We start from the raw sequence: 17,378 nt of genomic DNA, 5'->3' as shown, positions 1-17,378 counted from the left end.
TATCATGTAAATGTAAGTTCAGGCACAATCATGCATGTAAAGAGACAGATTGCTGAGAAGGGAATAGTCAAGAATAACATAATTATTTCAGAAATGGTGCCAATTTTCAGGCTAGTGACACACAGGGCAGATTCTCGGCCTGTGGATAAATGCAGACAGAGAATCCGCCCTTACACTTAAAAACTGTGAGGCAGCATATGCGAGCCATTTTTAGCTTTAACATTTTATATCACAGTTTTGGTTTCATGGTTATTTACCTATATCTAGAGATAAGGGGAAATAAATAAAAAAAAAAAAGCTGCAGTGTAGCCATTCTGGTTAAAATGGGGCAAAAAGGCACAGGTTACACTGCAGATAACAGATATGCTATGCAGAATAAAATTATTTTAGTTTTAACACAGGCATGTCATTCACAGCTAAATATAGGACTATAGAATTAAACCCACTTATATAAAATGTTTGTTTTATAAATGTTTTATAAAACACTTTTTTTTTTTTTTTTGCTCAGAACAATGACAAAGAAGACTGGAAGCACAAGCAGATTTCAGCCAAAATGACAGGTACTTTTAATATTTCTCATCAATGAAAGCAGTATTGAGTGTGTGCAGCGAGTGTGTAACAAACATGTTGGACACATGAGGGTTTATCTTGATTAAAATTGTCTTTTCAGAGTATAGACATTACTTTTCCTGTTTAATTGTAGCAGATGATGGTGGGTATTATTAATTTTGTAACAGTTTGTTCAGGCTGCTAACCTTATGCCATAATGTATCTATTTATTTGTTATACATGTATCCATTCTATCTTTTTAAGTTATGGTCTGCCAGTATTGCTACATTTTTAGTCTTTGGCAATTGCAAAAATATACTAATGGATTTCACCAAAACTTATCAGTTCAAATGCCAGATCTACTGATGCCTTTGGCCTATCAGGTCCTTTCCTTACTTTCACAATGCACAGTATCAGGCACACTCATGGTTTCGAAGGCAAGCTTTAAAAGGAACCAGTCACCCAGACATAAAAAGCTGTATAATAAAAACCCTTTTCAAATTCAAAATGAAACACAAATTCCTTTTTTTCTTAACACATCCATTATAACACATCCATTATATTTTCTTAACACATCCATTATAACATATCCATTATAAAGGAATTTAAAAATCCCAGCTGTCAATCATATATTGCCTGCCCCGCTTCTATGCCTTAGGCGTAGAGGTGGGGCAGACAATTACTTTCACTTTCCATTTAACCCTCACTTTCCCCCTCCCTCCTTACCATCTAATTGTGTAGCCAGTGGATGGGCATGGCTATTGGGTCCCCCATTCTGGCACATACACAAGATTTTGGGGTGATATAAAGCTTTCCTTACTAACAGTGTCCACAAAATTACAGCTGCCTGCTTACTGTGATTGTGTGATTCCAAGACTGAAAAAACTGAAAAATTAGTGCCACCTAGAACACTATTCTGCAGAAAGCATTACCATGCCTAAGTAAACAGCCCTAAAAGCTTTCTCTGTTTGCTTAAGATTGCAGCTGCCATTTTAGCTTGGTCTTCATAGCTTCTTGCTGTATAGCTCTAGCCATTATAGCTCAGATAACACATTCGTAAGGGAGAGGTGAGTGAATTCTTATGGGAGGGGGGAGCAGGGGAAGGGAGAGAGTAGAGAGCTGTGCTCCAGCCCCTGGAATGAAGGATTTTCTTAAGAGAGAGGGTCTGATACCGAAGAACATGTTTGCAAAAAGAAGGCAAGAAGTCCTGTGGTTATTTTGATAGAGGACTCAGTGCAGCTTTTCTGTGAGTGCTTATGGCTGTATTTATGTAGACCTTTCTGATAAAGCCTACTTAGTTTTTACCTTTTCTTCTCCTATAAGGTGACAGGTCCCCTTGAACCATACCCTTGAACTGTGTGTAATTCATTGAATCAACTGCAATTTTGTCAAGCCTGCCTTATGGTAGCCACAATTATGCTGGCCTTATGGAGAACAATGCAGAATTTTGTGTACAAAATGTGGCAATTGAATCAGAAATTGCACTTTCTACACAGCATTTGCAAACAGTAAATGAGCTCCACTATTTTTAATTGACTTGAGTAGGTGTGCAGGATAATCTGCAGCTGTTTAGTCATCTCCAGCTTCCTAGGCTCAGTGGCTGCTAGATTCACTTCTGATGTAACCTGCTGCTACATGGTTTTTGTTATCCACTTTTAATAAATGATGGCTATATCCATTTAAGTGCATGATGCAAAGGATAAAACCTTTGTAAATACAAAACTAAAATCTTATTTGGTCCATTTGCAGAGAACCCATTTCACTATTTAGTAGAGCCTCTTTCTGGAACTTCTGACAAGACATTTTTCAATGTGTCTAAACTGAAGGCCACAGAATATGGTAAGTTGCACACTGCTATTTATGAATTAGAAAGAGGTTCAAGCATAATTTGTCAGGAAATATTTTTGACACTATATCACTGTTCTCCACCCCGCCGCCCCTTTTTGACTGTTAGATCATCTGGATGTCTTCAAATAGACATCTGTTTGCTGAAACATCTAATATTAGCCCTATAAACATTCTGAAAGAATTAGTCCTTGTTTGTAAAAATGCTTAAGTGCTTAAAATCTGTCACGATTTTTATGGTGTATTTTTTATTTCTAAATTGTGCTGTTTACGTAGCAAATAATTCACTCTACCATTTAAAATTTTATTCTTGAACCAACAAATATATATATATTTTTTTAGCTGTAATATTAGTATGTAGGCAGCCATCGGGCAGTGCATTGTGCCTGAGTCTGAGCTTTCAGAAGGAGCCAGCGCTATACAGTAGAACTGCTGATAACCTATTGTTTCTTCTACTCCCATGTAACTGGCGGAGTCCCAAGCCAGACTTGGTTTTTAATTTTACTATTGAGTGCTATTCTGATATCTGCTGGGAGCTGCTATATTGCTCCCTTCCCATTGTTCTGCTGATCGGATGCTGGGAGGGGGTGATATCACTCCAACTTGCAGTGCAGCAGTAAAGTGTGACTGAAGTTTATCAAAGCACAAGTTAAATATTAAAAAATTGTGTTTTTGAAAAACAGATTTCAATGCAGGATTCTGCTGGAAAAGCTCTATTAACTGATGTGTTTAAAAAACACATGACAGTATTCTATACTTTGTTATTCTATGAAACTATAGTTTTCCTTTGTTGTCTTTATGTACCCGTATCTCCCACACAACACTGTACTTTATTGCAATTGTTATTCCTGCACCTGGCATAATGTTATATGCTGTTATATGCTAATGGTGGCCTAGGCAGGTGGTATTGCTCAAAAGAGTGGTTCACCTTTAAATTAACTTTCAGTATGATGTAGCATTTATATTAATTATTATGTTTTTTAATTATTTAGCTTTTTGTTAAGCAGTTCTCTAGTTAGGAATTTCAGCAGCTCTCTGGTTACTACGGTCCAGTTTAGCCTCGCAACCAGGCACTACTGTGAATGAGAGAAAGTAAGATGAAATAGAAGATAAAATTGTAGCCTCACAGAGCAATAGTTTTTTGGATTCTAGGGTCAAAAACGAAAAAAAATGTAAAAGGAAGACCAACTGAAAAACAGGACATTCTGTAACATACTAAAAGTTAAATTTAAGGCAAATAACCCCTTTAATAATTAGTACTTAATCAAGTCTGTTTTTCCTAACATTGACATTATCACAATGCAGTACTGAAGTGAACATGTACAAGTAAACTGATGCCATTTAGAGAGTTTCCACACAGTTAAATATGCTTATGCCCGAAATCAGTGTGGAGTTGAAGGAGCCTGCCTCCTTTGGTTTGGCTAATCAGTAAGAACTGTACAGCAAAAAGTGCTGTAATTCAGCCGAACATAATGGAATTAAGTTTGTCATATGAAGTTTATCTGTACTTCTGTGTGTGTGTTTTCGTTAATTGGAGAGGGAAATCTAGAAAACTAGAAGTCCATAGCAATTCTTATAAGCTGTTTAGAAGAAGGTATAAAGGGGACACAGCATATAAATGGTAGATTAATGGCTTTTTTTTATTGACAGATTCTTTGCCTTACTGTATACGTGTGGTACTGGAGGCAGTGGTGCGAAACTGTGATGGAGTCTTGGTAAAGGAACAAGATGCCTTTAACATTTTAAATTGGAAGGCTACATGTGAATTCAAAGAGATTCCTTTCTTGCCTGCTCGTGTCATGCTGCAAGACTTTACGTGAGAATAACAAATATTGCCTTAATTCTGATACTGTTAGAATTCATTTTTTCGACCTTTTAGAAATAGTAGCACTCTGATATACATGGGCTTTACATTTTTTTCCACATATTGTTAAAAAATAGCGATAACTTAAGGTGCACACAACCATCTTTGCATAGTTGCATACTTATATTTATATGTGAAAACTGCTGTATTGTTGCTTAAGAAGTACTGTAATTCTGTAATTCTCCAAATATATATATATATATATATATATATATATATATATATATGTGTGTGTTTTTTTGTTACAGATTCTATGCACCAATAATTTACTTTTTATTAAATTACATTTATATGCACATAGCATGGAGTAAGTGCCTTGCTTTACTTGAATATCTGTCTATTTATCTTTGTCTGTATCTTAGCATTATGTTTTTCACTCTGCTATACCTCTGGATCTTTCTTATTTTTTTTTTTTTTTTAATCTCTCCTATAGTATCTTGTTTAATACATTAAACAAGGTTTTTTTTTTTAACTGTTCTTCTTGTCAAACTAAATCTTAAATTATGTTTAAACAATAATAATGTCATGTATACACCCACACACCTTAATGTTATTCCAGCAGATCATTGACAGTTCTCTTTCACAAACTAGTTCTCAGTCTTTATGGACTGTTCAAGCCTTGTGCAGATTGAAGAAGTAAAGTAGGGGTACCAGCTGGAGATCATGGACCCGATGTGGGCCTCTCAAAGCTCCATTGACCTAACTGGATGACTTAATTTTATTATAATGTTGCCATAATCATGTGTAAATAACTGATCCGCTCTGTGTAAACAGCTGGACAGCTCTAGGTGGTAGGGCAGCTCAATATATATAATGCATACATTCGATATTGTTTAATGGTTAATATAAGATGGAGGGCATTTACTCCTTTTTAAAATCAACTTCTATGTCCATTAGATGTAAATATAACAGTCTTCTCTTTATTAAGTGGTATACCAGCAATGGTGGATTTTGCTGCAATGAGGGATGCCATCAGCAAGTTTGGAAGAGATCCTAAGCAGGTGAATCCTGCCTGTCCCACAGACCTCATAGCTGATCATTCTCTGCAGCTTGATTTTACTAAATGGTAATTTGTTTTTTATTTTGGCTAATGCTGCAGGCTGTTTAGACTGGTATTTCATGGAATCAAACAAAGTTAACAAGCTAAGACAGTGGATATTCTAATTGTTTTGTTGGCCTGGTAATTAGTAGCTTCATGGGCAGGGGACAAACCTTTCAACACACTTCCTCAAGGGCATGACCTAAGGAGTAATTACCTGTGCCCTTAAGTGTTTATACAATGCTTACTAGTCCCATAAATTTGGACAAAAATTCTTGAAATTGTCCCATTCCTATGTATGGCATTTGCAAGCAAATGCATGTAAGAGTTGTGAACTTTTTGTTTTGCAGTTCTTACACTTGATATTTGTACTGTTATCAGGTTGCTAGGGCTCAATTACCCAAGCTAATATGCAGTCAGAGAGAGGGGGTAAATATTTAGCCGGGGACCCAATTAGAGAATATATGAATAAAAAAATGGCAACAAATGCCGCACAGTTGATTCATTTTCTGCCTACTAGGGTCAGTAACCCTAGTAACGACCATATAACATTTGTTACTGCAGGCTGGTAAGATGCAAAATAGCAAAGCTAATAAAAAAAAAAAAACCCACACACAAAGACTTACTGCAAAGTTGCTTAGACCTGTTCCATCCATAACTTAACTAATAGTTAATTTAAATGCAAGCTTCCCCTTTTAGAAGCAATTCATTATAACACTAAGACAGGCCATATGGCAACCTTCTTGCTGTGGTTGTCAAAAAATGAAGTAACCTCAGTGAATGTGATCAGCTAACAGCCTTGGAAAAACATTTCAGTGAACAACTTGGTGGTGCAAATTACTTGTTGTTCTGCACTACCAGCATCCTTCACCCGTGCGTGTGTGTTGACACATTCTGTGTGATGCACAGTGTCACATAAATTTGCAATATGAGCTGTTAAATTGATAATAGCCAGGCAGGATGTCAACATAGATGTCTCTGGGGTCTAACCTTTTGCCACATCCTCTGCTTTAGCAGACATCAGAGCAGACTACATCAGATAAGGATGTGTAGTGCACACATAGTGTTTGAGAGCATTTTTTCCAAAAACAAAATTGTGATTTTAGTTGTCCTTTAATGTACCATTGTATGTATGTGTGTAAATTATTTGTGTATTTCTTACAGTATTGTAGCACAGAATGTTTCCAGTGTACCCACAGTTGAGACACACAAACCAACAACAAAACAATCCCCTGGGAAAACTCTTGGACGAAAAGCCCAGTGTAGAAGTCAGAGCGGATGCAAAGGAGCCTGTGAATTGGGAGCGGCACATGGCAGCTCCAGGGAACAAATTGAGAATACTCCAATGTTGTGTCCTTTTCATCTACAGCCCATTGCTGAGTAAGACTTTTAAATTCCTGGTTATATAAGCCAATATTTTTATTTTATTAATGCTTAACCAACTTAACACAGAGTATTTCTTGTCCTTCCTTTAACAGGCCAGAAGCAGCATTAAAAAGTCTTGAGATAGAGTTCAACCGGAATAAAGAGCGGCTACAGTTTTTCAAGGTAAATTCAAAATACCTGTTACTGTGTACCATCTGTTATATGTCTTATACTTTCTCAAAACCTATATTGTATAACGTATATACCCAACCATTTACATTCTTAAATACATCCCCTTTAACCTTTTTAGTGCCATAGGACGTAGATTCTACGTCCTAGGTACCAAGGGACCAAAGTGCCATAGAACGTAGAATCTACGTCCTACAGCACTAACGGGTTTACAAGCGCTGCGCTCGCTTTTAAAGCAGCGCAGCGCTTGTAAAGCCTGCACAACCCCCTAGGCAACGAGCATAAGAGGTCATACTTACCGATCCGGGTCCCCCAGCGCCGCCGATCCGGGTCCTCAGCCAATGACAGCAGTGGACACGCATTGATGACGTGTCCACTGCTGTCCCTTTAATTGTCGCCGCCCCCGCCGTCGCCTCTTCACTCTGCTGCCACGTGAGACTGCTGGAGCCCCCCTGCTGCCTTCCTGCTGCCTTCCTGCCAGATTGGTCGCCCTGATCGCCTGCCTGCATTGTGTAAGCTGAACTACAACTCTCTAACCACTGTTTATTTTGCTTATTTCTATCTCAACTGTCTAAAATTTTTTTTTTTTTTTTTTCCATTTCTTCTTCTATCTTTGTCATTATTACACTTTTGTACACATACACACTTATTTACAACTTTCCCTAGCACACACAGACACTTACACACACACTTACACTTACACTTTTTTTTTTTTTTTTTTTTTTTTTTTTTCTTTCTTTCTTTTCTTTTCTTTCTTTCTTTGCTTTCTCTGGCAGTCTTTTTTTTTTACTAAAACTTTATTTCTGATCTTGCTCTATAATTATCTGATTTATTTGGTTGCATTTTAGTGTTTTTTTTGCATTTTCATAATTGATTTCTGTTTTTGAATTATTCTATTGCACTATAACTTTTGTATTGCTATTGGGTGCTGAATTTGCAGTGACGTTGGTGGATCCAGGGCTCTGACCACCGATTTCATTGCAATAATTGTTCTTCTGTTGGTTTGAGCGGTTTTTATTTGAATTTACTGATTTTATGGTGTTTTATCTTTGCATTGTTCTTTATTGTGTATTTAGTGCCCCAAAAAGGTTGCTTTTGCAGTGACATTGGTGGATCCAGGGCTCTGATCACCGATTTCATTGCAATTATTGTTCTTTGATTGCTTTTAGTGGTTTTATTCCATTTTAACTTCATTTGATTTCAGTTGTTCTAGAAAGGTCCAGAGGTGCTAAGATTGTTCTGGTAGTTTCTATTGCCAAGGGTTAGGCTGATGCCACACATGGCGTAGGGCTGATTTTTTCAGCAAGTGGAAAAACGCTTGCCGAAAATTCAGCCCTACGCCTGCTACTTGTGCCTGCACCCGAATGAATGGAATACGCTCGGGTGCAGGCACATGTAGCCGATATACGCATGAAAACGCGAGACTTTGCATTCTCACGCGTTTTCATGCGTATATCGGCTACATGTGCCTGCACCCGAGCGTATTCCATTCATTCCGGTGCAGGCAAAAAAAAAAGGGGTGCATAGAGTGCAGCCCCAATATTATGCATTTTCAGGTTTGGCGGCCATGTACTTATGTGCATATGGGGTATCGTTTTATTCAGGGGAACTTGCAGATTGATGGTTAGTAAGTTTTTGGTAGTTGCCATGGAGATTTTGGGGAGAAATCTAGGTTTGTATCTGGTTTTTCCTTGATTTCTGACCAAAGCGCTGACTTCTGCAAGGGACTGCGGCCACAATTTTCCATGTAGAAAGAGAAGAGTGGTGTCTCTGAATAGCTGAAGGTGTGCACTTTTTGGAAATATATAGTTTGCGGGGGTTATTTCACAGGTATGGGGGTGTTTAGACTAAATAACTGCAGGTAGAGCAAAGCCCCCCGTTATGCATTGCCCCTGTTAGGGGGCATTTGGTGGCCACGTCTTTATGTGCACCCATACATATGGGGTATCGTTTTATTCAGGGGAACTTGCAAATTGAGGTTTAGTAAGTTTTTGGTAGTTGCCATGGAGATTTTGGGGAGAAATCTAGGTTTTTTATCTGGTTTTTCCTTGATTTCTGACCAAAATCTAGGTTTGTATCTGGTTTTTCCTTGATTTCTGACCAAAGCGCTGACTTCTGCAAGGGACTGCGGCCACAATTTTCCATGTAGAAAGAGAAGAGTGGTGTCTCTGAATAGCTGAAGGTGTGCACTTTTCGTAAATATATAGATTGTGGGGGTTATTTCACAGGTAGGGGGGGTTAACACTGAAAAACTGCAGGTAGTGCACATAGAGCGCAGCCCCCAAAATTTCAACTGAAATTGCCCTTATGCATTGCCCCTGTTTTGGGGCATTTGGTGGCCACGTCTTTATGTGCACCCATACATATGGGGTATCGTTTTATTCAGGGGAACTTGCAGATTAATGGTTAGTAAGTTTTTGGTAGTTGCCATGGAGATTTTGGGGAGAAATCTAGGTTTGTATCTGGTTTTTCCTTGATTTCTGACCAAAGCGCTGACTTCTGCAAGGGACTGTGGCCACAATTTTCCATGTAGAAAGAGAAGAGTGGTGTCTCTGAATAGCTGAAGGTGTGCACTTTTTGGAAATATATAGTTTGTGGGGGTTATTTCACAGGTATGGGGGTGTTTAGACTAAATAACTGCAGGTAGAGCACAGCCCCCCCCTTATGCATTGCCCCTGTTTGGGGGCATTTGGTGGACACGTCTTTATGTGTACCCATACATATGGGGTATCGTTTTATTCAGGGGAACTTGCAGATTGATGTTTAGTAAGTTTTTGGTAGTTGCCATGGAGATTTTGGGGAGAAATCTAGGTTTGTATCTGGTTTTTCCTTGATTTCTGAACGATGCGCTTACTTCTGCAAGGGACTGCGGCCACAATTTTCCATGTAGAAAGAGGAGAGTGGTGTCTCTGAATAGCTGAAGGTGTGCACTTTTCAGAAATATATAGTTTGTGGGGGTTATTTTACAGGTAGGGGGGGTTAACACTGAAAAACTGCAGGAAGTGCACATAGAGCACAGCCCCCAAAATTTCAACTGAAATTGCCCTTATGCATTGCCCCTGTTTTGGGGCATTTGGTGGCCACGTCTTTATGTGTACCCATACATATGGGGTATCGTTTTATTCAGGGGAACTTGCAGATTGATGTTTAGTAAGTTTTTGGTAGTTGCCATGGAGATTTTGGGGAGAAATCTAGGTTTGTATCTGGTTTTTCCTTGATTTCTGACCAATGCGCTGACTTCTGCAAGGGACTGTGGCCACAATTTTCCATGTAGAAAGAGAAGAGTGGTGTCTCTGAATAGCTGAAGGTGTGCACTTTTTGGAAATATATAGTTTGCGGGGGTTATTTTACAGGTAGGGGGGGTTAACACTGAAAAACTGCAGGAAGTGCACATAGAGCGCAGCCCCCAAAATTTCAACTGAAATTGCCCTTATGCATTGCCCCTGTTTTGGGGCATTTGGTGGCCACGTCTTTATGTGTACCCATACATATGGGGTATCGTTTTATTCAGGGGAACTTGCAGATTGATGTTTAGTAAGTTTTTGGTAGTTGCCATGGAGATTTTGGGGAGAAATCTAGGTTTGTATCTGGTTTTTCCTTGATTTCTGACCAATGCGCTGACTTCTGCAAGGGACTGCGGCCACAATTTTCCATGTAGAAAGAGGAGAGTGGTGTCTCTGAATAGCTGAAGGTGTACACTTTTCAGAAATATATAGTTTGTGGGGGTTATTTCACAAGTAGGGGGGGTTAACACTGAAAAACTGCAGGTAGTGCACATAGAGCACAGCACCCACATTTTTAGCTGTAATTGCCCTTGTGCATTGCCCCTGCTTTGGAGTGTTTGGTGCCCATGTCTTTATGTGCACCCATACATATGGGGCATCATTTTATTCAGTAGAAATTTGTCTTTCAAATTTGCCTTTGTTAGAAAATTTTTATGAGATTTTTTTTTGTCAAATCCACATTTGATCATGCGTCCAAGTTTACGTTTTAGAAAAAAAAAAAAATGTCAAAAAAACTTCCAAATTTCACAATGCACTGACAAAAGGTATTTGGCTTTTTAGTGAAAACTACATTGCACCTAGAAACCTGAAGGTCTGTAGTTTCTAAAGATACCAAACATGAGGGGATATTTTAGATTTACATATAAGTTATGCTGCATCAACTGTTACAAGCGCTTTTCCGCTTTGTTCTGGTGTGATATTGTACTAAGTATTGCTTTAGTTTGGGGGTTACTTCTGGACAGGAACTGTGGGGTACCACCACATATTTGGTATCGTTGGACTTGGGAGTATCAGGGCTTTTACAAACAACAAAAAAAAGTTTGTAAAATTAACTTTTCTATGGAAAAAAAACTCAAAATATACAGAAATTTTTCATAATTTTATTTTTTTTTTACATAATTCACCCAAAATACACATCATATCTCCAGAAAAGTTATAAAATTTGGTATGTATGTCGAAGCCCAATTAGTGACGAAAAAAACGATATATAATTTCCCTAGTTTCATGGAGGTTTTCCTACCAAAAAACATTGTTAAAGCGAATGAGTACAAAATGCTTAAAAAACGTCTGGCACTGGGGGGAACCGAAATGACGAATTCGGCTGGCACTTAAAGGGTTAAAGGCTAAGGGGTATCTGCTTAAGGCAATTTGGCTGTCTGTCATGCTGCTTGGAAACATGGTGCTTAAATCCCTGAAGTAGCCCTATTTAAATGCCAGGGAAGCCTTAAAAGGAAATTTCCTACCAGATAAGGTATGTCCTACCTTTTTCCAGAAAACATCAGCTTATGGAAATTATTGTGGATAGCAGATTTACATCTTTCCAGCAGATTTATAGATCCAAATGGAAGAGGAAGAGTGCTCAAATTATTTATATAACACTAATTCAACCCAAAGTTTACAGAGATTTTATACCTTTTACTTTTTACAATTTCTTCCATAAATACTGGGTAAATCAAATAAACTTGCCACTGCACAGGCTTGAGTTTGCTATACATGCAAATTGGTATCAGTTGTTCTCATGGTTTTACTCAGGGCAGTTTGTGTATGGCTACATGGAAAAGATGGTATTAAAAACCCCCTCTGAGCTAAAGCTCAGAATGGGATGTGCTCCTACCTGCTCAGTGTGTTTTCACCTGTCTTTAGTCCTATATTGCTCCTCATATAACAAAATAGACGGTTAGAGTATCACACATAAAAATATTTATTTAGTGCACAAGAATTAAAACTTCATTACAATGTTCATCTCATACCAAATGATAAAGGTACCCCAGTGCTTTTTGGTCTCTGAGCTCCACCCTTCTAACATTTTTTTACTCCACTGTACACTTAATCACCTCCTTCGAGGTGACCATGGAACACTGAGGTATCTCTGTCATTTGATATGTTATGAACTTTGATTACTTTTTTTATTGCTTTTTGTGCACAAAATAAATATTTTTACGTGTGATGTTGTCTGTTTTGTTATGGTATGTTCAGGGTCTGGGGCAGTATCTTGTACATGTGTTGGATATCTTTCTCCAGAATATTATTCTGTTCTGTAAAATCTGTTCAACAAACAAGCCCAGTTATTTTCATGCTGGTGCAACATAAAACAGTACTATACCCTATACTAAAGCTAAAATGCTTCCGAAGAAACTGGTAACATTAATGTTATCAAAATGCATAAATCAGGTGCTCCAGCAATGAGGCCCAATGGTTCATCTTCAATACTATTTAATGTTTTGTCACCTTCTTGTCTGTTAAAACAGTGGTGTACCAAAGCTTTCCATAATGTTGCTGTAATCCCACCAGAGACAGGGACAGTACATCAGGTTAACCTGGAGTTTTTATCACGGGTGGTGATGGAGGAGAAAGGTTTCATATATCCAGATAGTGTTCTTGGTACTGACTCACACACTACAATGGTGAATGGCCTTGGGATATTGGGACTTGGTAAGTACAAATTAACTTATTTTACATTTGATTTTGCTTGCTTTATTACTACATACTTCTGTCAAGGCCTCTCTTTGTAGCAGTTATGTTAACAAGGTTACATATTAATACAGTTACATAGTAGGTTGAAAAATGATGGTCCAATATATGTCATAATGTAAACCATTAATAAAAATTATTGAAATACAAAACAAAACACACATGTCCATTGAATAGAGAGTGTTAAAGGAGAAGGAAAGTCATTTTGGCATTTTACTGCCAATAGATTTGCCACATTAGTGCCACCTATAACAATATATTTAATCTGCAGAAACCATTCCCATACCAGAGTATACAGCTTTAGAAGCTTTCTCCATTTGCTTAAGACAGCAGCTTCCATGTTAAGCAGCTTCCTGCCTGCAGCTCTAGCCATTATAGCTGAGATCATACATTCTTAAGGGAGGGGGGAGGGAGGCATTAACATTCTAGTGGGAGGGGGGAGCAAGAGAGGGTAGAAAGGAGAAAACTGGGCAGACTCTGGCCACAGGAATTAAGGATGTTCTGAGAGAGGAAGTCAGAAATCCTGTGTTTCTTTTGATAGAGGACTACTTTTGCTAGAGCATTACTGCAAGTGCTTATGGCTGTATTTACATAGACCTTTCTGATAAAGCTTACTTAGAAAAATGAGAAAATGACTTAACTTCACAGCTCTCACTATACCAAAAAAAATCCTTTTTGCTCCTTAATATAAAACCACCTTACTTAGTATCTGAAGGGATATCCTTGTGTCTGTCCTCAGAAATCTATTTGTGAACAAAGAATCAGAGGGAATATTATATGGTTCCCTTATATATTCATACATATTAATCATATATTAGCTTTTTGACACTGTAAGTAATCCCAGCATAGCCAGTTTTTCTTCATAATGGATAACTTGCATACTTTTTATGAGATAAGCTGCTCTTCAAGGATTATCTGTATTTCTTTGATATATGCTCTAGATGGGGGGGGCCTTACCACTACTTTGTAAAGTGGAAGATATAAAGACACTAAAAGGATCCCCAAGGGTCACAAAAATATAAATCATAAAATGTCTTTATTCAAAGATACAGTAAAATTGACATCTCAAAAGCCACCCTACGTATTTCGTGCCCTCTGGGCCCTTAGTCTTGGGTATGGGATACAAAACGCATAGGGCATCTTTGGAGATATTAATTTTAATGTAACTTTGAATAAAGACATTTTTTATTTTTACTTTTTGTGACCCTTGTGGATTATTTGAACACCTTTAAGCCCATGCTGTTTGTGATATACGGATATCTGATTCCTGAGCTGATGGACTGGTTTTGTGTCATTGGCAATTACAGATACATTATTTTTAACACTCTCTTCCAAGCATGCTAAGAACCCTTGTAAACGGAGACTGGTTGTATAATAAACACTGAGACCAACAGACCTTTGTTTAGAAACCAAATGCTTTCAGCACTTGTGTAGTGGCTTTTTGATGTGTTTTACCACACAAAAAAGGTTAATGGACTTGATGAAACTAACTTCTGTGTGTTATGTGAATGTGATAGGAACCTGTGAGCTCCAAGGTGCAGGGACTGAGGTGAATGATTAACATTCTTTGTAAATTACTGCGTAAATGTGATTGTGCCAGACTAAGTTGTATTTGTTCCCAAGGGGTTGTGCCCTGCCATCTCGCTGCTGGTCAAGGGCCGAAGGTTTGAATTGCAATGATGGGAATGATGGTTGGTAGGCTAAGGACCTCATATTAAGCTAATGGGTTCCTCACACCAACTTGATTTTTAAACCTGCCTGATCATTATCTTACGTGTTTTTGAACATATATCTGGCAGGTAGGCCCATCGCTGGGCCTCATATGTGGGCCAATAAGCTGCCAATTCGGTTTAAAGGGACCAGGTAGGCAGCTTTTATTGTTCCATGTTTGGCCACTCTTACTTCCTCCACCACCAGTTGCTAGCTCACTGTTGCCCCTGCAGGTATTGCACCCACTCAGTTGCTCCCTATGCAACTGCCTACCCCTAGTTCTGGCTCTGACCTGAGCTGTATACATATATCCTTTTGGACTCTGCCCAGTTTAGTGCATATAACAAATACCATAGGTATTTTTAATTAAAACAATATGCAAAAAGTATGTTTAGCACAAGCCCTATTTATTAAACTAGTGTTGAAAAGGAGGGTATACTGCCCCTTTAACCTCTGTGTTCTCAGTTTAAATCTCTCTTACAACAATTCTTCTTCCAAATTGCTCACAAAGGATATTATTGATCCAAGTTTTATTACTACAGGCTAATATTTAGTTGTTAACATCTAGCTTCTTAAAGTACTTGAAAATGTCCTGGACTTTTTTTATGGAGTTATAAATAAATATAATTGATATCAGTAATGATACAATTGAACTCATATTCCAAATTTATAAAATTATTAGTTTTACTTTAATTTTTCATGGTATGTAGGGAGTTCTTAACCTTGGCAAACCAGAGTGCAAATATCTCCCCATTGCTTATTTGACAAGGTGCCAATGAGGAACTAGAACATTTTTGTAGTGAGTGATATCATAAGAGTGCCATAATGTCAAACAAATCACAGTGGTGTGTGTATATATATATATTAGTACTGGTTATTACACTTTCGTATAGTTTATACAGATTAAACGTATTACCTTTATCTATACACTACTCAGGTCAGAAGTACGCTGTGGACATCATTTACTGAATTTATACCTTTGAAACCTTTTGCTTCTAATATAATCCTATCAACTGCATTGCCAAGGGAGGACTCAAGTGCATCAGGAACATGCATGTCCTTAGAAATATAGCTACTGTCTTGGATGGTTATTTCATTTGTAAAAAAAAATCTCACTTCAAATCTTTGTCACAGCACAATAGTGTTTAGTTTTATTTTTACTTTGCACCCTGTCCCAGTATGTTACCATTAAAGGAGAAGGAAAGGCTAATAAAGAGTTAATCTCAAGCTGCAGGCTCAATAGTGCCCTTAAGTCTCCCCATATTTTTTCAGTTCAGATGATCAGAAGGCAAACAGGAAGAAAAAACAGTGAGCCATGTAAAGAAAGTTCCCATAATGCCTCACTCCTGCACCAAAAGCAAGACCGGTGTACATGCTCAGTTAGTAAGACTATGAGTCAGCTTCCTGCTGATTGGCTCAGATCCACATTCCTAAGGTGGGGAGTGAGTTCTTAGCATTCTTGAGGGGAGGGGGGAGCAGGAGAGGGGAGAGAGCAGAGAGCTGCGTGTGTCAGGAGTATACTGTGGTGAGTAAGGAAACGTAAGGTGAGTCCTTCAGGCAGGGGCTGTTATAAGATGGAGGAGGCGTGGACAGGACGTAGTGGGCGTCGACCAGATGAGACAGCAAGGGACGGAGCGGGCGTAGATCAGATGGGAACAGCAAGGGACGGAGCGGGCGTAGATCAGATGGGAACAGCAAGGGACGGAGTGGGCGTAGATCAGATGGGAACAGCAAGGGACGGAGTGGGCGTAGATCAGATGGGAACAGCAAGGGACGGAGTGGAACAAGGCAAGATCAGGCAGAACAGAACGGAGCAGACAAAGGCAAGAACAAGAGTGAGGACTGAGGAGAGGAATGAGGAGCAAGGAGTGAAACAAGAGCAAGGCAAGGGGCAAGGAAGCAAGAGAACAAGGCTAAGAAGAACAAAGAAAAGAAGAAGTAAGACAAAGGGCCAGAACAGGAACACCAGCTAGGGGCAGGCCACAGTGCTAAATGTGATAATGTTCAGGCACTGATTGTGAGGAGGGCTGGGCTTATATAGGGCAGAGTCAGCCCTGATTGGCTGACCCCACCTAGCCAATAAGGCTGCTGGGGTAATGTAATGAAGCCCAGGACACTGGTGAAAGGGATTACATAGCAATACCCCTCTCATCAGCTGCTCTCCTGGCTCAACAGTTAGAGAGAGCAGCCAAGGACCAGTAGGTCCCGGGATCAATCCCCAGCAGAGCCTTACATTATGCCCCCCCTCACAAGGCGACTTCCAGGCGCCTAAGGGACAAAATATTTTAACAGTCCCAGAAACAAGCAGAAGTGGGGGCAGAGCCACACTTGTGGGTGCCCAGGGGTCAGACAAGCGTGTGGGCAGAGCCACCCTCGTGGGTGCCCAGGGAGTTGGCTGCAGAGCCACCCTCGTGGGTGCCCGGGGAGTCGGCAGCAATGGGGGCAGAGCCACCCTCGTGGGTGCCCGGGGATTCGGCAGCAATGGGGGCAGAGCCACCCTCGTGGGTGCCCGGGGAGTCGGCAGCAATGGGGGCAGAGCCACCCTCGTGGGTGCCCGGGGAGTCGGCTGCAATGGGGGCAGAGCCACCCTCGTGGGTGCCCGGGGAGTCGGCTGCAATGGGGGCAGAGCCACCCTCGTGGGTGCCCGGGGAGTCGGCTGCAATGGGGGCAGAGCCACCCTCGTGGGTGCCCGGGGAGTCGGCTGCAATGGGGGCAGAGCCACCCTCGTGGGTGCCCGGGGAGTCGGCTGCAGAGAGGGCAGAGCCACCCTCGCGGGTTCAGGTGGGTACATGGGAGGAAGCACCCGAAAAGGTTGACATGGCTGAAGCCCCTCTCTCCGGGG

The 17,378-nt window shown here is 39.8% G+C and overlaps 1 protein-coding gene across 2 annotated transcripts in view; it reads left to right on the top strand.

The window, feature by feature from the left end:
• ireb2 (iron responsive element binding protein 2) overlaps positions 1-17,378 on the top strand; it is a 46,981-nt gene that overhangs the window by 2,894 nt on the left and 26,709 nt on the right. For both annotated transcript variants that reach the window (XM_012966754.3, NM_001079296.1), the window contains 7 exon segments: positions 509-560; positions 2,299-2,388; positions 4,045-4,210; positions 5,187-5,324; positions 6,462-6,677; positions 6,776-6,845; positions 12,604-12,787. In XM_012966754.3, the coding sequence (XP_012822208.1) occupies positions 509-560; positions 2,299-2,388; positions 4,045-4,210; positions 5,187-5,324; positions 6,462-6,677; positions 6,776-6,845; positions 12,604-12,787 (916 nt within the window).

Source organism: Xenopus tropicalis, chromosome 3 (assembly GCF_000004195.4).
Source record: "Xenopus tropicalis strain Nigerian chromosome 3, UCB_Xtro_10.0, whole genome shotgun sequence".
In the NCBI taxonomy this organism is placed as follows: domain Eukaryota; kingdom Metazoa; phylum Chordata; class Amphibia; order Anura; family Pipidae; genus Xenopus; species Xenopus tropicalis.
The sequence above is the reverse complement of the archived record's forward strand: the minus strand, read 5'-3'. Positions and strand labels throughout refer to the sequence as shown.